The 22,832-nt window shown below is 38.9% G+C and overlaps 1 protein-coding gene across 2 annotated transcripts in view; it reads left to right on the top strand.

The window, feature by feature from the left end:
• Positions 1 to 10,691, top strand: part of LOC106086340 (dynein regulatory complex subunit 4) — a 51,381-nt gene extending 40,690 nt beyond the window's left edge. For both annotated transcript variants that reach the window (XM_013250977.2, XM_013250976.2), the window contains exons 3-4: positions 4,529 to 4,997; positions 9,660 to 10,691. In XM_013250977.2, coding sequence (XP_013106431.2) covers positions 4,529 to 4,997; positions 9,660 to 10,599 — 1,409 coding nt within the window. In that variant the 3' untranslated portion in view covers positions 10,600 to 10,691. The remainder of the gene's footprint in view (positions 1 to 4,528; positions 4,998 to 9,659) is intronic.
• The last annotated feature ends 12,141 nt before the right edge of the window (positions 10,692 to 22,832 follow it).

Here is a 22,832-nt window from a genome sequence, read left to right as displayed (position 1 = left end):
TAATTTTAAGATTTCAAAAATTAATTTTAATGAATTTTAATTTCAAAAATCAAATTTTTATTGAAAAATTTGGTCGCTACTAGGTGCAGTTACGACCCATCGGCGGTGGCATTTGGTCATAAAATCGGAGGAAAATTTGGTTCTGCTAGGCTGATCCTAATCTTTTAAGATGTCCAAGACTTCACGAATATCTTAGGTTTATGGTGTTAGTTTTGGCGAATCAGCTTCGGTATTTTGATGAAATTTTTTCTTTTGTGCTCTTTTTAATTTGCTCTCAAACTAGTTTTATGATTTCAATAGGTTATTGTTTATTATTTCGACAAAACTTTGCGCAAACTGAAAACATTAAGCAACCAAAGGGTGATTTTTTAGCTACTATATTGTGGGCAACACTGGTTTAAACAGCTCACGCACGTTTCGTATTTTGTTTCACGGTCAAACATCTTCAGTTTGGTTTATAATGTAACAAAGAATCGTCTTAAAAACAAACAACGCTTGCAAATTATTGAATTTTATTATCAAAATGCGTGCTCTGTTAAAAAAGTTAATCGCGCTCATTTTTATACCCACCACCATAGAAAGGGGTTATACTAATCTAGTCATTCCGTTTGTAACACCTCGAAATATTCGTCTAAGATCCCATAAACTATATATATTTTTGGTCGTCTAGACGTTCTGAGTCGATCTAGCCATGTCTGTCCGTCCCTCTGTCGAAATCACGATAGCGGTCGAACGCGTAAAGCTTGGCACCCACATTTTTTGTCCGATTTATCGGAAGTTTTGCATTTAGTGTTTTGTTATTACTTTCAACAACTGTGCCAAGTATGGTCCAAATCGGTCTATAACCTGATATAGCTCCCATATAAACCGATCTCTCGATTTGAATTCTTGAGCCCTTACAAGCCGCAATTTTTGTCCGATTTGACTGAACTTTTGCATGTGGTGTTCTGTTATGACTTCTAAAAATTGTGCTTAGTACTGTCCAAATCGGTTTATAACCTAATATAACTCCCATATAAACCGATTTGATTTTGTTTTTCCGAATTGGCTGAAATTTTGCATGTAGTGTTCTGTAATGACTTCCAACAACTTTGCCTAACAGGGTCCAAATCAGTCTAAAACCTGTTATAGCTCCCATGTAAACCGGTTTCTCGATCATCCTTGTTCGGTTACTAGAAGCTTTAATTTTTGGTGGTTTGACAGAAGTTTGGTATGTAGACTAAATTATCTCCTACAATAAAATTTATTTTGTATAAATTTTTAGCAGAACCCATGGTGGTGGGTTCCTAAGATTCGGCCCGACCGAACTTAGCACGCTTTTACTTGTTTCATTTTATTTCACATTTCATTTTTGGCGCAATGGGTATGTAAATAAGTAGAGTGGTCAATTTTGGAGTGACGATCAGTCAGAAGCATTGAAAGAGCTACCAATGCATACAGAAAACGTATCAGTTTGGTGCGGTTTATGGTCTGGTAGCATCATTGGACCGTACTTCTTCAAAGATTATGCGAATCGTAACGTAATTGTGGATGTTAAATGCTATTGTGAGATGATATCCAACTTTTTTTGCTCAAAATGCAAGAGCTTGACTTGCATGGCATGTGATTTCAACAAGACGGTGCCACATGCCACATAGCACGCATAACAATGGACTTATTGAGACCCGAGTTCGGTTAACATTTTCTTTCACGTTGGGACCGGTCGATTGGCCACCTAGATCGTGCGATTTAACGCCTTTAGGCTATTTTTGTGGGGCTATGTTAAAGCTCATGTCTATACAGATAAGCCCGCTTCAAGTGACGCATTGGAAGACAACATTGAAGCATTTACTCTTGAGATACCGGCCGAAATGTTGGACAAAGTATGCAAAAATTGGACTAAGCAGATGGACCATTTGAGGCGCAGTCACGGTCAACATTTGCAAGAAATAATCTTTAAACATTTAATTATATGGGCTGCACAATCGATTCAAATAAAAATTTCATGCATTTTTATACCTACCATCGAATGATGGGGGTATATTCATTTTGTTATTCCGTTTGCAACAGATCGAAATATCCGTTTCCGACCCTATAAAGTATATATACTCTTGATTGTCGTAAAAATCGAATACGATATAGCCAAGTCCGTCCGTCTGTCTGCTGAAATCACGCTACAGTCTTTAAAAATAGAGATACTGAGATGAAACTTTGCACAGATTCTTTTTTTTTCTCCCTAAGCAGGATGAGTTCGAAGATGGGCTTTATCGGACTATATCTTGATATAGCCCCCATATAGACCGATCCGACGATTTAGGGTCTCAAGCCCATAAAATCCTAATTTTTTATCCGATTCATCTGAAATTTGGGTCAGTGCGCTGTGATAGGGTACTCGATTACCTTCATTAATTTGGTCCCGATCGGTCCAAATTTGGATATAGCTGCCATATAGACCGATCTCTCCATTGAAGGTCTTGTTCCATTTAAGGTATTGTTCGATTTTACAAAAATTTGGGACAGTGAGTTGTGTTAGACCCTTCAACATCCTTCTTCAATTTGGTCCAGATTTGGATATATCTGACATATAGACCGATCTCTCGATTTGAGGTTTTGGACCCATAAAAGGTGGATTTATTGTCCGATGTCGCCGAAATTTGGGACAGTGAGTTAAGTTAAATCCCTCGATATATTATTGCAATATGGCCCAGATCGGTCCAGATTTGGATACAGCTGCCATATAGATCGATCTCCCGATTTAAGGTCTTGGGCCCATAAAAGGCTTCTTTTTTGTCCGATTCCGCCGAAATCCTCATTTATTATCCGAAATTTGGGTCAGTGCGCTGTGATAGGGCACTCGATTTCCTTCTTGAATTTGGTCCCGATCGGTACAGATTTGGATATAGCTGCCATATAGACCGATCTCTCCATTGAAGGTCTTGTTCCATTTAAGGTATTGTTCGATTTTACAAAAATTTGGGACAGTGAATTGTGTTAGGTCCTTCGACATCCTTCTTCAATTTGGTTCATATCGGTTCAAGTTTGGATATAGCTGATATATAAACCGATCTCTCGATTTGAGGTTTTGGGCCCATAAAAGGCGGATTTATTGTCCGATGTCGCCGAAATTTGGGACAGTAAGGTAAGTTAAGTACCTCGACATCCTATTGCAATATGGCCCAGATCGGCTCAGATTTGGATATAGCTGCCATATAGACCGATGTCTCGATTTAAAGTCTTGGCGACGTATTTATAATCCGATTTCGCTGAAATTTGACACTGTGCATTATGTTAGGTTTTTCGACATCCATGTCGTATTTGGTTCAGATCAGTCTATATTTGGATATGGCTACCAAAAAGACCAATATTTTGCTCTTCAAAATGGAACAATGACTTGTACTTATTAGACCCCTCAATGTCCGTGTCGAGTTTGGTCCAAATCGGACTATATTTCGATATAGCTGCTATGGGGCATAAGGTATGCATTTTTCACCGGATTTTGACGATATTTGGATTACACATATACCCGAGGTGGTGGGTATCCAAAGTTCAGCCCGGCTGAACTTAACGCCTTTTAACATGTTCTGAATTGTATGTGTTTTTTTTAACTTTCCTATAGCTCTTAAAAAATCACCCATTATTTATTAGGCTACCCAATGTCCGTGCCGAATTTGGTCCAAATCGATATAGTTGCTATGGGTGGATAAATTATGCATTTTCCACCGGATTATGACGAAAAGTGGTTTACATATATACCCGAGGTGGTGGGTATCCAAAGTTCGGCCCGAACTTAATGCCTTTTTACTTGTTTAGTTTGCTAAATGCGCCGAAAACGGAAATAACTTTTCAATTTAGTTAATGGGCCAAACAACGCCGCTGGAGTTTTCGAAAATAGCCTGATTTTTAAAACATTTCCCGTTTGTAAAAATGTCAAATAAATCCGCATGGAAAAAATATTTGCAAGCCTCGTTTGATTTTTTGAAAATATTGTTAATCTACAATGCACGCCGTAGCCGAAAAAATTTTAAATATTTGCTTAATTTTTAGGAAATATTTATATTTTGGTGAGAAGAGGCGTCCCCTGTGCCACTATTCCCTTACATTTATGTCATGGGATCCACACACATGTTCCTTACTAAATAGTTTACTCAGTTTCTAATGACCGGGTCCACACATTACTAGTCTCCGCCGAACTTCCCTTGACATAGGCAATTCGCAGGATTTTATACTCCTTATCATGGTGTCCCCTTTACGGTCTATGGCTTTGATGGCGTAGTAGTAAAAGTCTAAAGGATTCTCTAAGTTCCGCCTTTGGAAGCCTGAAAAAGTGTAGAAAGGTTATTTTATATACATTGCGCTTTGAAAGTTTACAGTAGTTGTAGCCCTTTTCTAGGAAATTGTTCAAGTAAGTCATACAAACACTTTACACTTTAACGTAGCTAGATTTATACTAACAAACTATTCCTCTTATAAGTTTCAATTCTTAAGTTTTGTCTCCCAACACTTTGCCCCAATAGCTATTTTAACAATTTCACATTTCCCCCTCGTATAGCCCTTATCGATGGCGTCGATACTTCCAACATGAGCCGCGATCAGCTGGAGGCCTTTGCCGTTCGGCTAAAGGCCGAAATGGAACGTGAACGTGAAGAGCGTAATTTCTTTCAAATGGAAAGAGATAAAATACGCACTTTTTGGGAAATTACACGTGGCCAACTGGAGGATATCACCACTGAACTAAGGCAAAAGGATCATGAAGTCGAAATGACCCAGCAGGTGGCCGATATTGAAGCCAAACAGATAATGCAGCAAATGAAACATTTGCAATTTGAAAATCAAAATAAAATCAGTGAGGTAAGGGCAGAGGCCATGACCCAATTGAAAATGTCGCAGGAAGATCATGAGACTCAGGAAATGCAATTGCTGAAAGATCTCAGGGAGCTGAAGCGTTTGCGTAGAGAAGATCAGGAGATGCATGAACTGCAAATACAGCAGCTTAAAATGAATAATATCGAAAGTATAACGTAAGTATAACGTAAGTATTTAATAGGCGAATTTACCAAAAATTATACAAATGGAGATATATGGCAGACAACCATTTTTATGATGTTTGGCAATAGCAACGTCAGTCATAAATATAACATGAATTTGGTGTAAACGAAGATCCGGTTGTTATGCCGTAAATATGGTATTTATTACCGTTAACGAAAATTCGGTTAGGGGTAGTTATATTACTTGTCAAGAACAGTGGCCACCATTAACAGTCTACTACGTATTCTGACTGAAGAAGGATATGAACCATCTGCTTTGCAGACAATGTTTTAATACTACTAAGTGGCCGAAAGGGCCTTGAAGATAGTAAAGGTCTATGCTAGATCTAGAGATCTGAACTTTAACCCAAAAAAGACCTAAATCTATCTGTCTACGAGGAAGACAAAGATGGGCCAACTTTAGGTGCTACGATTGTTCAACTAAACGATTTCGATGTTCGACAATGTCAAATTCATGGCAGTGATCTACGATAGGATACTGAACTGGAAGTGTCACATCCAGGAGCGTGTATGTAAACGGGCTGTGAGCTCGAAATTGCGTCTGAATCCGAGGATAGTCAACTAGCTTTACCTAAGCATAACTACAATAAATAACTTCGCCTGTGTAGTTTGATAGCCACTACGTCTAATCTCCACGGATGGATCAAAGCTAGTGGACAGAACAGGTCTGGACATCTTTAATGAGGACCCAGAGACTGAGTTCTGTTTGCATCCGAACATAACAAAGTCCTGCGGAAATTCGGGCGATCAAAATATGCATTAGGTAGTACTGTCTAAACTTAATGACGTCGAGTGTGAATTTTCATCTACGAAAGTTGGACGGGGCTCAAAGCGTGCGCCAGCAGGGAAGCACGGAACTCAAAAAGTACTTCGACAGCAGCAATTAGTGAAACATCAAAGGAGAAATCATTCACACCGCAACTGCCCAGTGTCCTGAGTAAGGGTGGTTCCACAGCTTTCTCCATGGATGCGTACGGAAGCTCATCATGACAAGTTCTAACGGATCTTGGGAGGTTGAACTCCTGATGAAGTCAGAAGGCGAGGCTAACACAAAAGTGGTGGAAGTTCTGAATCCTGACTATGGTCCGGTTTCTACAGATAAATCTCCACCATTGTAAGGCCGCTTCGGCGGTACTAAAGGTCTTTCTGATGGCAGGGGGATTGACGTGGTTCTTATCCAGGAACCAAGATTTAGTAGTAGCTAGCCCTGAAATAAACAAGTCTCATTACCGGCTGACTTCCCTATATATGGCAGACGATTCAGAGATGCCGCCTTCAAACCTTAAGTCGCTGGTTGAAGCTGCTTCTGAAGGGACGAAAAGCTTCATTGTAGGAAGTGATGCCAATGCATATCACCAGATATGGGGAAGTTCGGATGTCAACGAAAGGGGTGAGCTGCTTATTGAATAATTATATGTTGCAATCGGGCGATTTGTAATAAAGGGGATAATCCGATCATTATTACCAGGAACAGGCAGGAGGTACTTGTTATTACCTTTGTATCGGAAGATATAAGCGCAAGAATTTGCGACTGGGAAGTGTTGGATGAGTTAAGAAAATATATGGGTGAGCTTAGAAAGGCTCAGAAAAAATTCTGGGTAGAATTCTGTAGCTCCGTGGAGGATACATCTGAGGCCTCTAGGCCAAGGAAGTTTCTGTCCTCGAGACCTATTACGATGGGGTATATCCAGAAGTCATAGAATGTATGGACAATGTCTAGTGAGGAAACACCAGAACTACTCGTTGATACACATTTCCCGGGAAATTCTCCAACGGACAACGTGGCGCCAGAAGAGCCAGGCCATTAGGAAAATTGTGTCTGAGTCGAAAATCCTATGTGCGATAAGAAGTTTCAACTCCTTTAAATCGCCAGGCCCTGATGATGTGTCACCGGTTGAATTACAAGCTGTGTCTGATAGACTGGTTACCTGGCTTAGGGAGATATACTCTGCGTGTAACAGAATGTCATATATTCCCGTGAGATGCAGGGACACGAAGGTCATTTTCATTTCGAAAGCAGAAAAACCCTACCACACGAAGGCCAAAGATTTTCGTCATCATCCTTTATGTTGAAGACTATTGAGAGGTTGATAGAAACATGTCTTAGGTCAAAGATCCCTGGAGATCGCCTGTCGCGGCAGCAGCATGCATATAGTAAAGTCAAATCCACTGACACAGCCCTGCACGACCTAGTCGGCTACATAGAGGATTCTCTCGCTATCAAGGAATATACAATGATAGCATTTCTTGACATTGAAGGTGCTTTCAATAATGTAAAACCGACGTCAATCATAAAGGAATTGGAGTTTCTAGGCATCAACTCTGCCGTAAGAAAGTTTATTAATAACTCACTTACTAAAAGATGCATTATGGCAGACTTGGGATCTGTGGATATAAAAAGATGGGTCAGCAGAGGAGCACTTCAAGGAGGTGTACTATCACCTCTCATTTGGTATATAGCCATTACCAATATATTATTGTTAAAAGGCGTAAACGTGGTCGCGTATGCTCATGACGGAATTACTGCGATTAGGGGAAAGTTTCCCAGCACTGTTAGAGATATACTTCTGGAAGCTCTACGTGTCACAGTAAGTGGGCTACCGAAAATGGCCTTGGCGTAAACCCGTGCAAGACAGAAGTAATTCTTTTCATCAGGAGATACAAGTTACCTACAGTGGCACCTGTGTCCTTGGGAGGAGAGAATATTCCATTTATTTAAAGCGCAAAATACCTGGGTGTTTTGCTGGATAGGAAATTGAACTTCAAATCCAACATTTTGGAGGGCACAAAAAAGCCACCTCTTGCCCTATACACCTGCAGGAGAGCCACTGGCAAAAGTTAGGGGTTTAAACCGCGTGTCGTGCACTGGGTATATACTGTAGTTGTCAGACCTATAATGCTATATGGTGTTGTGGTCTGGTGGACGGCGCTTCAAAAGTCCACCTACTGTTCAATACTCAAACAGATGCAAAAGATGTGTGGTGTATCCACATTTATTATTCTCAATCGTTAAAATTATTTATTTTTTATTGTTTGTGCATCACAGCCGCTCTGAGGACAACACCATCTGATACACTACAATTAATACTACACCTAATGCCTCTGGAAATTGTGGCGAGGCAAATTGCTGCGATCACTGCTGTGAGGATAAGGGAGCTTCCTCTTTGGCCATGTGGCGGCTACGGACACTGTGTTATCCTTGATACAATGTCCGATGTTCCAGGAAGTGTTGATTACGCCCTGTCTGATCCACTTTTTGATATAAAGTGCAACTACGATATCCCTGGTGATAGATGTTACATAGACTTCTACACGGATGATTCCAATCTAGACGACCAGGTGGGCTTTGGTGACTACTCTGAAGAACTAGGACTGGTCATATCGAAAAGGTTACACGACAACTGTTGTGTGGAGATCTTTGCAATTAAAGAAGAGGTGGAATGGCTATGATATAATGTCATAACAATATCTGTCAGATATATCTTCTCAGACAGCCATTAAATCCCTGGAGAACGTATTTCTGAATTCAAAAACCGCCCTCGACTATCACAGATTACTTAACGAGATTGCTGTACAGGTGCCGGGTCGCAGAGATATCCCGAGCGAGCTTGCGACACTAGGAACTACCTTACACTTTGTACGGGAACTGTAATCTGTGGGTATGCCTTAAGTGACATGTAATCTGAGTCTTCAAGATCAGGCCTGAAGGTCAACGGATGATAGATGGTCACAAAGGGAAGGCTGAGAGCATTTCAAAACTATGTGGCCTAACATAGACTTGAAGAAATCTACCGATTTGCTGTCACTAGCTAAAACAGACGTCCAAGTCATTATGTCCGTCATGACAGATCACTGTCTAATCGGAAACATGCTGATAGGCTAAAAACTGCCAGTAACGACTTTTACCGAAGCTATGAGGACGTCGAGGAAGAAGAGACTATAGAACATGCTGCGTGTGTGTCCCACACTGGCAGTCAGAAGGAGTTCCACTTTAGGTTCTCACTTATTTGAGAACTTTTCTGATTTAGCGGATGTGAACATTGTTGGGCTTTTTAAAGCGATCTGGATGGTTGAACGGTAGGAACCAAAAGGTATCTTCCTTCTCCTGTTCCTGTGATACCACAATGGACGAAAACGTCTTAGTGAGTCTGATGGCAGACTGTCACTGTAACCTTACCTAACCTATCCCCTCCTAAAGCTGTCGACATTTGTGAGGTATTGTACCATTTACTATGGCAGCGTAAAATCTTCTTCACAAAGAGGTATCGCACTGCGGCATGCCCTTCGGACTCGCCTATACTAAAAAGGAGTCCCCTCATCATTAAGCTTAAACTTGAGTCGCACAGCACTCATTGATATGTGAGAATTTTGCCCCTGTTCGTTAATGGAATGTTCATGGGCAAATTTGCATATGTAAAGCCCGATCTACTGATTAATCTTCTGAAACTCATAAAAGAATCATTTTAGCTATGAGTTGCAATTATTAGCCTGGTTTGCGCTTTGACTGAAGTTTTGTTGAAAAGAAAATTTTAATTGCAGTCCTTGCAATTTCCGATTTCCAGTTTTACTCCAAGTGGATTTCACAAAATATTGCAAAAATATTTTCAACCCCTTGTTTTATTTGTTTCTTCTTAGTGATCTTCGCACAAAATTCGAAAAAGAATCCAAAGACTTGACCCTCCTGCATGAGGAGAAAATGTTGGATTTGAAGAATGAAATCGAGTTGATCTATCGCATGCAGATGTTCGAAGTGGAAGAGCGTAAAAATTTACAAATCCAAAAACTGATTGAAAATCATGATATGGCCTTTAACGATATGAAAACCTACTACAACGATATCACTCTCAACAATTTGGGCCTGATAAGTTCCCTGAAAGAGCAAATGGAAACTTTGCGAAAGCAGGCCGAGAGAAATGAGCGTTTGGCTGCTGATATGGCGGTAGAGAATCGAAAACTTAAGGAGCCCTTGGAACAAGCCAAACAGGAGTTAGTGGTTATGAAACGTAAGCTCGAATTCTATGATCGTGATAGAGCTCAACTAAGTCGTTTGAAGACACGCAATGCCCAAGTGGAGAAACAATTAAAAGCTCTTACCTGGGAAACTGAAGCTTTGCTGTTGCGCAATGACACTTTGGTCAAAGAACGTGAAGAGTTAAAAAACAAATTCGAAGATGTAGTCATCGAATTGCAACAGAAGACTGGTTTGAAAAATGTCTTGCTTGAACGTAAGATAGCCATTATGGAGAGAGAGGGAGAGAAACAGGAAATCATGCTCAAAGAGACCATAGAAACATGTGCCGCGGTGGCCAAAGCCTCGGGTAGAGAGATGGAATCGCCTCTCGAATTGGAACGTAGAGTGGAAAATGTCTTGGATGAAAAGAATAAATTGATACAGGAATTGCGCTACGAATTGGCCAGACTGACAAAGGCCCATGATGATCTCTTGGCTACATATGAGGCAAAGCTGGTGCAATATGGCATACCCAAAGAGGAATTGGGATTTGAGCCACTTCGTACCACCTCCAGATGGACTTATTTGTCGGGACCAGCGGGTTTGGTTACAAGGAATCCTTAAATTTGTTTTTTAAAGCATTTTTCTTTGACTCTTAAAACAAAAATAAAAAAAAAAAAATATGAAAATTCTTTAAAATATACTTGAAATTTAAAGCCTTGGTTTTTTTTCTTTTTCCTTTATGCCTTTGGATGTCATAATTTGTCAACCCTTTATCTTTTTTTAGATTATTTTTAAATGCAGTTAACTGCCACTTCCTTCATAGATACACATGCCGTCGTGGCATTGTCTTGCCTTTGGCTGGGTTTTTGGACTTTGTCCAACTAAACAAAAGAAATGTGTGTTAATTCTCTCTAAGAACAAAAGCCAGGCAACTACGTACAATGGAAGGAAGTCTCAACAAACCGTAAGTTCATCTGTTTTTGCCACTGCTGCTAACTGCCGTTGTTGCTGAACTTGAAAGTGGTGTTTTTTTTTTTTAACTAAACATAGACACAAAGCTCTGGCTTAGTAAATAATGAAAATTTAATTTTCAGGCGAAACTTTTCCGAATTTGATTATTATTCACAATTTTAATATTATTCTTAAAGAAAAAATTTCCGAAATTTTATTTCTATAACAAAAATGTTGTTAAAATTTTTTCAAATTTTTTATTTCTAACGAAAATTTCATCAAAATTTCCATTGCTGCAGAGGCTATGTTTGAACCTCTGAGTGGGGTGGGTGTGCAAGAACACCCCTTCACCTTGTTATAGGTGTATTATGTTTCGTGAAAGCTTTTCCCGCTCCTCAGGATAGCTACAAATCATATCCTCCAAATGGGCTATGATCTGGATCTGTTCCCAAGTTAAGCAGCAGATCCAAACCCCCGAGGAAGGCTTAGAATGGAATTCAAAGGCCACACGGCAGAGATGGTTTCAGCCGTAGCATGTTGTCAGCTTCTGACACCTCTACTTGTAGTAGGGTTGCTTCCGGCTCTACTAGCCCTCAATCCTGCAGAGGTATCTAACGAAGACTCCTGGTTCAAATCTTGAGCAAGGCCGATCTCATGCCATCTTCACATGTCTATGATTTACCTAAGCCATCGGATTTATCCGATAAAAACATAATCCCCTCGAAGAGGTGGAAGCATAAAAGGAGCCTTGATTTAAATTTTATTGAGAAATTTGGTGCGACGAATCCTAAGACTCTTACCAATAAGAAGATTCCCTTAATTGGGGTCATGCAATAGTAGTTGATCTGGCAGAATACCTCTGATGGTCCTTGTCCTAATTCGGTATCTGAGTTGTATCCTATGGATTCAAGAAAGTGGGGCTGAAGTATTATAAAAGCGTTGAGGTTGAGTCGTGAGGAGCAACAGCCCTTGAGTTGCTGCAGACTTGACTAAGAAACTATCATCCACATCGCTTAAGTTACGTTGTTAGCAAGGAAAACGCATCTGCCTTCGGGTTTGATTTAATGAAGCGGACAAGACGGGAGACCCTACAGGCCCTGTTGTAGTGGATCATTCGGTTGGATTAGGCTCAAGGTATGCGAAAAAGGAAAAAAGAAAACTCACCCACAAAAGTGGCGATAAATACCTCCTTGTGCCGCCCTATCCCTCATTCTTTGTTTGCTGTGCGAAAGATGTGGAATCTTCTAAAGATCTTCCGCACTGAAAAACCTAAACTAAAGTTGTGGTATCACTATCCAGCACAGATAGCGCGGAGCTGCCAGATGGCAATACTTTAGAGAGGAGGCCTCCCCTATCTCAGTTGTACTCCTTAATTTTAGCTGTGAAAAAATTTGTCAACGCCGACTATATGAAAAATCCGCAATTACTTTTTGGGAAACCCAATATATGCACTTGGGTTTACTTGGTAATTTTTATAACTCTTTTCGGTCAATTTTATTTTTTCTCGTAATTGACTATGGTTACATACGCGTCTATTGCATTCCAACGATCCTCCGTTAAGCGTTGAGTTACATAAGGCGAGACATAATGCGACCTTAAATCTTGAGCATGTAAGTAGCAACAAGTAAAAGCGTGCTAAGTTCGGCAGGCCGAATCTTATATACCCACCACCATGGATCGAATTTGTCGAGTTCTTTTCCCGGTATCTCTTTTTAGGCAAACATATGATAAAAGGAAAGAGTTGTTATGATATTGAAGCTATAATATGAGGTTAACATCCGATTCGATCCATAATTGAACTGAATGTTGGAGACCATATTAGAGGTCGTTGTGTAAAATTTCAGCCAAATCGGATAAAAATTGCGACCTCTAGAGGCTCAAGAAGTCAAGATCCCAGATCGGTTTATATGGCAGCTATATCAGGTTATGGGGCCATTTGAACCATACTTAGCATAGTTGTTGAAAGTCATAACAAAACACCTTATGTCAAATTTCAGCCAAAACGGATGAAAATTGCGCCCTTTAAAGGCCTAAGATGTCAAGATTCCAGATCGGTTTATATGGAAGCTGTTTGAGGTTATGAACCGATTTGAACAATACTTAGCACAGTCGTTGGAAGTCATAACAAAACACCTCATGCACAATTTCAGCCAAATTGGATAATAATTACGACCTCTAGAGGCTCAAGAAGTCTAGATCCCAGATCGGTTTATATGGCAGCTATATCAGGTTAAGGACCGATTTGAACCATACTTACCACAGTTGTTGGAAATCATAACAAAACACCTCATGCACAATTTTAGTCAAATTGGATAAGAATTGCGCCCTCTAGGAGCTCAAGAAGTCAAGATCCAAGATCGGTTTATATGACAGCTTTATCAAAACATGGACCGATATAGCCCATTAAAAATCCCAACCAACCTACACTAATAAGAAGTTTTTGTGCCAAATTTCAAGCTAGCTTTACTCCTTCGAAAGTAAGCATGCTTTCGACAGACCGATAGACGAACGGACATGGCTAGATCGACTTAAAATGACATGACGATAAAGAATATATATATACTTTATGGCGTCTCAGAGAAATATTTAGAGGAGCTACAAACAGAATAAGGAAATTATTATACCCCCTTCCAATGGTGGAGGGTATACAAATCCGGTGTTTTCATTTATCGTCGTTGGATGGTGTCGTGCCCGAAGCTATATATGAAGCTTTTGTTGACCTTCATGACTTGTAGGTTAAGTTAGGCTGAAAAGAGGGTGAGGGAAACCGCCACTATGGGCATTAAAGCGGGTTGATTTAAAAATCGTATAGCAAAAACGTAATCTACAAAAAATTCTAAAAAAATTCTTCGAAGAAACCATGGATCTAAAATCAAATCCTTTTTCACGTCTCTCGACTTGAAAATGTTTATGCCCGCCTTTGCCGAAAAAATAAATGCTAGAAAGAATAGGTCGACTAAAGTTGAGTTGCCAGGAGATAAAACCACGAAGTAAAAGTTATCATAAAATTTAACATTTTTGTCAATTTCAATCAATACCAGTATTTTTAAATTCAACTTTTAAGAAATTTGTAAAAAAGTACGCAACTCAATACAAAAATAAAAATTTCTGTAACCAATTTGGCCGTTGGCAACGCAACTCAAGTTAGGTTGCCATCCATAATCTACCCAGTGTAAAGTCACGAACAGTCTTGGAATGTAAGAAGGATATAATCGCCCTCTCTGAGAATGGCACGATCCGCATTGTTTGGGTGTCGGGCCATAGCGAAATGAGGGCGAATGAAAAAGCCAGCGATTTGGCAGTAAAGGCCAGAGAACTTCGTCAACAAACTTGGTTAACCCGAAGCCTTTCGGGTCGACGCACGAACACGTATGTAACACTGTGGAACAGCGAAACGGTCGGCAGGATGACGAAAATCCAATGAGGAGATCCGAAATGTAAGAAGACGAGGCTTTTACTGAAAGGATGCTAGCAGGAGGTCAGTAAAGCTTTCGGTATCATAATAGGGCACATAGGACGAACTAACTTTTGCAAAATCGGTGCGGCAAGTGATAGCATGTGGGGAAGTTGATGAGACGTTGGAGCATTTCCTATGTCATTTTCCGAGTTTCGCGGCTAACAGACACCGATACTTAGGTGAGGACACAATAACAGACAAAAACGAACTTGGGCGCGGTATGGAAAACAAATAAGGATTTTGTAGCACGGAATTCCTAACTTAGATTTTCTTATTCGAGGTAACTTTATATTTAGTACAATATTTAGAGCGCACAACAAGCCGCATGCTAGCTTAGGTGTATGCCCAGGGGCGGATTAATATCCGCACCCTCTTTTCAACTGAAATGTCCAGACTATTTTAGAAAAGGTCCAGTATAAGCATTGGCGGATGTATTGGAGATATACAAGCCCGATATTACCGCCGTACAGAACACGTGGATTAGGAATGGCGTCACAACAACACCAAACGGTGACGAAATATGCAATAGCTGACATGACACGAGACATGAATTTACCTGTGGATTTGTAGTTAGTCGGAGACTGAAACACCTTGTCTCCAGCTTTACTCCGGTGGATGAGAGACTAGTCACAATCCGCATAAAAGCCAAATTTTTCCACATCAGCCTTATTTGTGCTCATGCTCCAACGGAACACAAGGACGAGCAGACCATGGATATTTTTTGCGAGCGCCTAGAGAGAGAATACGAACGCTGCCCCGCCCATGAAATTAAAATCCTTCTGGGAGATTTTAATGCGAAGATAGGAAAGGAAAACATCTTTGGTCCAACAGTCGGAAAATTTTGTCTCCACGAGATAACGGCGGATAATGGGATTTCGCCGCAACAAAAAAGCTGCAAACACAACAGATGGCAACGGCATACTCCACTCGTCTGACCCAACTGCTTAATGAAAGCACTGCCTGACCCAATGACATAACGGCGCATTGGCAATCCATTGCCCACTCTATAGAAAATGCCGCAAAATCCGTACTTGGGTACCGGAAGCCTCCCCCTAAGAAGCACATGCTACGACCAAGAGTGTCGAGATGCTATTGAAGCCAATAATGTGCCAAACAGACCGACGCTACAGTCAGTAGTAACGCGCCAGATGAAGGAGAGGTATCAGAAGAAGAGGAGAGGGGAGAAACGTCTATTCCGCAGAAAAAAAAGGAAATGGAAAGACGTGAGTGTGAGCGAAATGAGATGTACAGGAGTCAGAATGAAGACCGGAATTTCCACAAAGAATCAAACATCAAACCGATGGCTTTGGTACAGGCACATCCTCCTGCAGGGACAAAAAAGGAAACCTGGTAACTGATACAGATAGTGTGCCGAGGATATGGAAATACAATTTTACCCAGCTGCTAGTGCCCGACGATGGCGGCGAAGAGGATACCGCAGAACCAATCAATGATGATGGTATAGAATGTTTTCTTCCTAGTCAGAATGAGGTCCAGGTGGCAGTGGACCGACTGAAGAACAACAAGGCATCAGGAGCCGACGGGTTGCCCTCTGAACTATTTCATACCGGGGGCGACACGCTGATAAAGCATATGCATCAGCTTATCTGCGCAATCTGGCTAGAAGAACGCATACCCAATGATTGGAACCTCAGCATACTATGTCCCGTACACAAGAAAGGAGACAAGACGGAATGTGTCAACTACAGAGAAATAAGTCTCCTCCCCATCGCATACAACATCCTCTCGAGCGTACTGTGTGAAAGACTAAAACCTAAAATCAATGAGATAATTGTGCCCTATCAATGCGGCTTTAGACCTGGTAAATCCACCCTAGACCAGATATTCACACTGCGCCAAATACTGGAAAAGACCCGAGAAAGATAAATCAACACCTACCATCTCTTTGTTGACTACAAAGCCACCTTCGATTCTCCTTTACGTTCAAGGATATTTCAAGTCATGTCTGAGTTTGGTGTCCCTGCAAAATTAATAAGACTCTGCAGGATTACACTTTCTGATACGCGTTCCTCAGTAAGAATAGGAAAGAATTTCTGCGAACCATTTAATACCATACAAGGTTTCAGGCAAGGAGACAGCCTATCGTGTGATCTCTTTAATATCCTGCTGAAGAAGATTATACGAGATGCAGGTGTGAATAGATATAGCACACTAATCACAAGAGAATACATGCTACTCGCCTACGCTCACGACATCGACATCATAGGTCGGTTACCGGAATTAGTAACTGCAGCCTTTGAAAGAATCGAAAGAGATTCAGTGAAAATGGGAAAATGGCAGTAAACGGAGGTAAGACGAAATGGATGGTTTCAACTCCCGAAACACCTTGTACTACCGAGCAGATAAAAAAAATGGAGAAAGTTGGGAACCACAACTTTGAGATAGTCAGTAACTTTATCTACCTCGGCACCACCGTAACCGAAACGAATGACACCAGTTTTGAGATAAAGCGAAGAATAATACTGGCAAACAGATGCTACTTTGGACTAAGTAAGCAGTTTAGAAACAAGGCCACCTCTCGACAGACGAAGATTACATTATACAAGACACTTAAACTACCCGTGTTGTTATATGGTTCTGAGGCATGGGAACTTATGAAAGCAGACGAGGCAGTGCTGGGAGTGTTTGAGAGAGATCCGTCATTAAATATATGGACGAGTTTACGTTAATGGATAATATTGGGTTACCCAAAAAGTAATTGCGGATTTTTTAAAAGAAAGTAAATGCATTTTTAATAAAACTTAGAATGAACTTTAATCAAATATACTTTTTTTACACTTTTTTTCTAAAGCAAGCTAAAAGAAGCAGCTGATAACTGACAGAAGAAAGAATGCAATTACAGAGTCACAAGCTGTGAAAAAATTTTTCAACGCCGACTATATGAAAAATCCGCAATTACTTTTTGGGCAACCCAATATATGCGTCGTATGAACCACAAGCTGCATGAGCTCTATGACGACGATATCAGTTACACGTACCAAAATACAACTGCTGCATTGGCTAGGTCATGTTGTCAGAATGTATGAAGAAGCTCCAGTGAAGAAGTCTTTTGAAGTCGATCACGATGGTACACGCAAACCGGGACGACCAAGAGCCTGATGGAAAGATCAAGTGGTGGGAGACACCTCAAAACTTGGTGTCAGAGATTATATTGTAGAAGGATCGCAGAAGATCGAGGCACTTGGAACGCTATTCTACATTCGGCTAATGGGACAAATGTTCTGTCATAGCCAATTGAGATAAAGTAAATATTGTTTAAGACGTATTCGATCGATTTTTCTTCCCCGGTGGATCGATTTTTTCTTCCCCGAAATCGATAATTTTTTGACAAATTACGATCCAATTTGCACTTATGAAACGAAATTAATCTTCGAAAAAAACTCGCTCGATAACGAATGGGAGAATTAGGCACCTGATAATTTTGCTTCCAACATACTCACTCTAAGCTATAAGCGCTTCAATATTCATTAGCTCAAAATCTCCCAAAGTAAGACAATTTTATCGGTTTTGGTTTTTCTTTTTAGAATGAGTAATTAAATGCTTTATTATTCATATTCGTAGATTATCTTATTATGTTTCTGTTTCGAAATCGTAATACAAGCTTAAACATCTACATATACGTTCACATTAGCCCAATAATATACGATTAATGAATGTAATCAAGCCTTAGAGCCTTCTAGAACGCACAAAATGCTTGAACTACCAAAGAACAGATAAACAGAACAGATCTAGCTGGCTCTTTTGTCCAGAAGTCTGTTACGATTTTGTTTAAAAGTTTTTTTCTTTTAATAACTACATATATGATTAAACTGTAGTACGATTATAGTAGTAAAACTTATAAGATATTCCATTTTTTTCTGTTATTTTTCATGACAATTTTGTTTTTGTTAAATTTATAAGAAAATACTTATCAAATGTAAAAAAAACAAATTTTAAAAACAGAAATGTATTCATGAAAAACTAAACGAATGATGATTACATTCAGTCCACCAAGTGTGTTGTTGATAAATAAAGAATTAATTTTAATTGTATTTAAAACAAAATTATATAAATATATGAAATTAAATAATCGCTGAGTTAACAAAGGTTGTCTAAAACTTAAATGAGGTTGTTTTCATTTGAATTATGTTTTTTTTTTTGTTTTGCATGATTAATACTAGAAATTAAAAACATTCGTTTTAAATATTTCTCAAATATTCATTCAGTTCAAATTTCATTTTTGTAAGTTTTGTAATTGTAATTTTTCATACATTTTTTAGTTTATGTTTCTTTTTTGCTCTTTTTCAAGATATCACATGAGGGTTTCAACGGTTTGTTTTATGTTTATTTTGGTTTTTTTTCATGTCAGTTTTGTTGCCGCGAAATTGGTTTCCTTTGGAATTTTTACGAGTATATGTTTGTGTATGTTTTCAATTTCTATTTTTTCTATGATTTCTGTATGATTTGTAGATTTTATTTTTGCTATTTTCTTCGATTCGATTTTTAAACAAATCGTTAAATAAAAAAATTTCTCTAAAGAAGATTCAACAGTTCGGTAAGTAATTTGCTTTTATATATGGGTTTTTTCGTTATGCAGGGTTTTGGGGGGAAAGGTATGGCTTTAGAATTTCAAAAGGATTTATAAGTTGTAGCGTTATCTTGTCCGTGTTTGCAAACTCTACTTTTTCTAGGCAGAATTCGACGTTCTTATGAATAAAGCTTTAAGCCGAATGCAATTTTCTGTTTTCTTTACATATAGTTTTTATAATTCTCACAAAGTTTGCTGGGAAATGCAAAGTTAGAACATTCTTAGAGCAGATATAGGGAATGGTAAATCCCTTACGATTTAAGCCAAATACGATTGATATCGATCTCAATCGATTAAAATGTTGGTCGATAAATAATTTAATCGATTATGGCTCAACTACAATGTTAATTCATTACAACTGCATTACAGATTTTAATCGATTATAACACTTTTTTCTTAAGAATTGGTTCCCTACGGTAAATGGGACAGGTCCCAAACCTGTCACGGGATAGATCCTCTGGTGATAGGGACCGGTCCCAGCTCTCGTCACCATACTTGGAAAAACCCTATCACTTTTATAAAGGTTTATCGCTCGAGGTGACGAATTGCCAATATTCTAACACCGTAGGATAGGTCCTGGGACAGTTCGAAATGAATGAGTATACTAGCAAGTACTTTTAAGGGAGATGACATGAGTTAGCAACCATATTTAACGGATAAGCAATTTTTAACAATAAGTAATAAGTAAGAGAAAAAAATATTTAGGAATCATAAGTTATGACAATTGAAACTTTTCATTCCCTATAGGGTATGTCCCGATACAGATAACTAATTCTCCAGTTTGGGACCGGTATATTTGGGGCAATTGTAAGAATAGGAAAGAATCTCTCCGAACCATTTAATACCAAACGAGGTTTCAGACAAGGAGACAGCCTATCGTGTGATCTCTTTAATATCCTGTTAGAGAAGATTATACGAGATGCAGATGTGAATAGATATGGCACACTAATCACAAGAGAACACATGCTACTCGCCTATCCCGACGACATCGGAGTAGTAACTGCAGCCTTTGAAAGAATCGAAAGAGAGTCAGTGAAAATGGGTCTGGCAGTAAATGGAGATAAGACGAAATGGATGGTTTCAACTCCCAAAAAGCCTTACACAACCGAACAGATAAAGAAAATGGGGAAAGTTGAGAGCCACAACTTAGAGACAGTCAGTAACTTTATCTACCTCGGCACCGCCGTAACCGAAACGAATGACACCAGTTTTGAAATATAGCGAAGAGTAACACTGGCAAACAGATGCTACTTTAGACTAAGTAAGCAGTTTAGAAACAAGGCCACCTCTCGACAGACGAAGATTACACTATACAAGATACTGGTACTACCCGTGCTGTTATATGGTTCTGAAGCATGGATACTTGTGAAAGCAGATGAGGCAGTGCTTGGAGTATTTGAGAGAAAGATTCTTCGTAAAATATATGGACAAGTTTGCATTAATGGAGAATATAGGCGACGTATGAACCACGAGCTGTATGACGACGATAGCATAGTTACACGCATTAAAATACAACGGCTGCGTTGGCTAGGTCATGTTGTCAGAATGGATGAAGAAGCTCCAACAAAGAAGTCTTTTGAAGGCAAACACGGTGTTACACGCAAACCGGGAAGACCAAAAGCCCGATGGAAAGATCAAATGGTGGGAGACACCGCGAAACTTGGTGTCAGAGGTTTTAGAATGAGCGCAGAAGATCGAGGCGCTTGGAACGCTATTCTACGTTCGGCTATTGATTGATTATATTGATTATACATTTCCCGCAGGGTTCTTACTTTTTGGATTTGGTTTTTTTAGAAGTTCAGCGATAACAATTTTTAAAATTACAATACTTTTATTTTGAAAATAAACGAGTTTAGTGATTCCCTAGGATTTGAGTCTACAATGACTTTGATTGTTATTTGTTGTTTAATCGATTATGGTAAAGTAATCGATTTTGGGAACATGATAGCCGATTAATTTCTTATCATTTATAATTAACACATTGAGTGCCACGTCGTACGATTCCGTATGACACCTAACCCGTCGTGGGGCTTTTCTAAGAGCTTGTAGTTCTTTTATATGGGACACTGAGTGACATTTGATTGGGATTTTTAAATAAAGAATCCTTTACTGAATATTTTTGCAAAAGCGTGAATGGGTCTAGGATGATTTCTTGAGGTTTTATTAAGTGAAAAGTAGTCTCCTGGCAAGATTTTCTTCAAAACCGATTGACACTCATTGAGTTAAACTATGTTATCAATAATTTAGTTTGGTTTTATTTATAATGGCTGTTATAAATAATCGAATACTCTTATATATTTATTTATATTTAAGGTATTCAATTGCGGGAAGGCGATAGCCGATTAAATTTTTTGCCGGTTATTGTTAAAGATTGCTATCGATAATCGATCTTGGTTCTATTGATAACTACTGTTATTAATAATCGTTTTATCGATAATCAAACTCTTTTTATCGATAATCGATTAATATTCATGAAATTTTTAGAATAGTCCCTAAAAGTTAGGTAGTAAACTGAAGGCATAACATATATTAAGGCATGGTGTAACTATTCCAAATTCACTTTTTAATTAAATAGATTTCATTCGTTTGCAGTTTGGATCGATTACCATAATAATTCTATTACAATTATAATCTATTATTGATTTTAAATGATTGGAACGTTAATCGACAACCATTTTATAATCGATTATGATTTTTTTTTAATTCACTATGTTACGATTTAAGTAATAAACGATCATGCCGATACGATTCAAGTGAATCGACTATGATCTGATTTTAGTACGGCTTTAATCGATAGCATATTAACCACCAATTGTAGGTATATCAATTTGGGGACCCGATTGAATAGCATATGCTACGGTAACTATTAGAGCTGGCAAAGTATCGATAATCGCAACATTCGATATTTTCGTTAGTTTTAATAATAAATATCGATAGTATCAATACTATCGTTTATTTCACATCACTTACATTTCTAACTAAAATGAGAAGTAAAAAGTTGGAGATCGAATTATATAGAAGCAATATCAATGCACAGAACAAATTAAACCAAGGTTAATAAAGTCAGTTGGAAGTCAAGAGAGAAATTATTGTACAAAATGTTAGTCTAATCGGATGAAAATTGCGCCATCTATAGGCGCAATGTATCTTAAAGGATACATTGAGTGTTGGATTACTTATTTTTGTTCAGTTTTGCAAAAAATTTAACTTTTGCCATAGTATGCATCGGAAAAATACCAATCGATATTTAGTCAAAAAGTTAAATATCGATAGTGCCATTGATATTTGGCCAGCTCTAGTAACTATCATAGTCGCTAACGTAATAAATGTTTATTAATGTTATTAATACATACAACGACGTAAATCGATAATGAACAACCGACGTCGTAGTCGTATCCAGTGCAAGGCAAATATTCTGGATAAAATATCAGTGTAAAGTTGTTATCGATAACATGCAATAACATATAATAAGAAACGATTAATCACGATTAATAATAAAACACGACATATTATTAGTTTTCGAATTTAATTTACAAAATTACGATTTAATCGATAACGATATGAATAGATTACCATCTTTTTAGTTTAGAATGAACGGAAAATGATTATAAGGCTATACGATTGTAGCCAAATCTGATTTCAATCCACTCTATCAATGGAATTCCCGGCACGGATAGCAGTGAGCACCACATAGGCTGAAACATTAAAGTCCGATCTGTGTGGTGTTCATTGCTGTCACGAGAAGCTTAACTGCTAGCTACCGGGCGGGTCCACAGATTGCAGATAGTGGAATGTTCCATATGGAGGAACAGTCGCGCAGATCAGGTGGCACCGGCTCTTGCACAAATACTGAGTGAC

Source organism: Stomoxys calcitrans, chromosome 4, assembly GCF_963082655.1.
Source record: "Stomoxys calcitrans chromosome 4, idStoCalc2.1, whole genome shotgun sequence".
NCBI lineage: Eukaryota > Metazoa > Arthropoda > Insecta > Diptera > Muscidae > Stomoxys > Stomoxys calcitrans.
The sequence above is the reverse complement of the archived record's forward strand: the minus strand, read 5'-3'. Positions and strand labels throughout refer to the sequence as shown.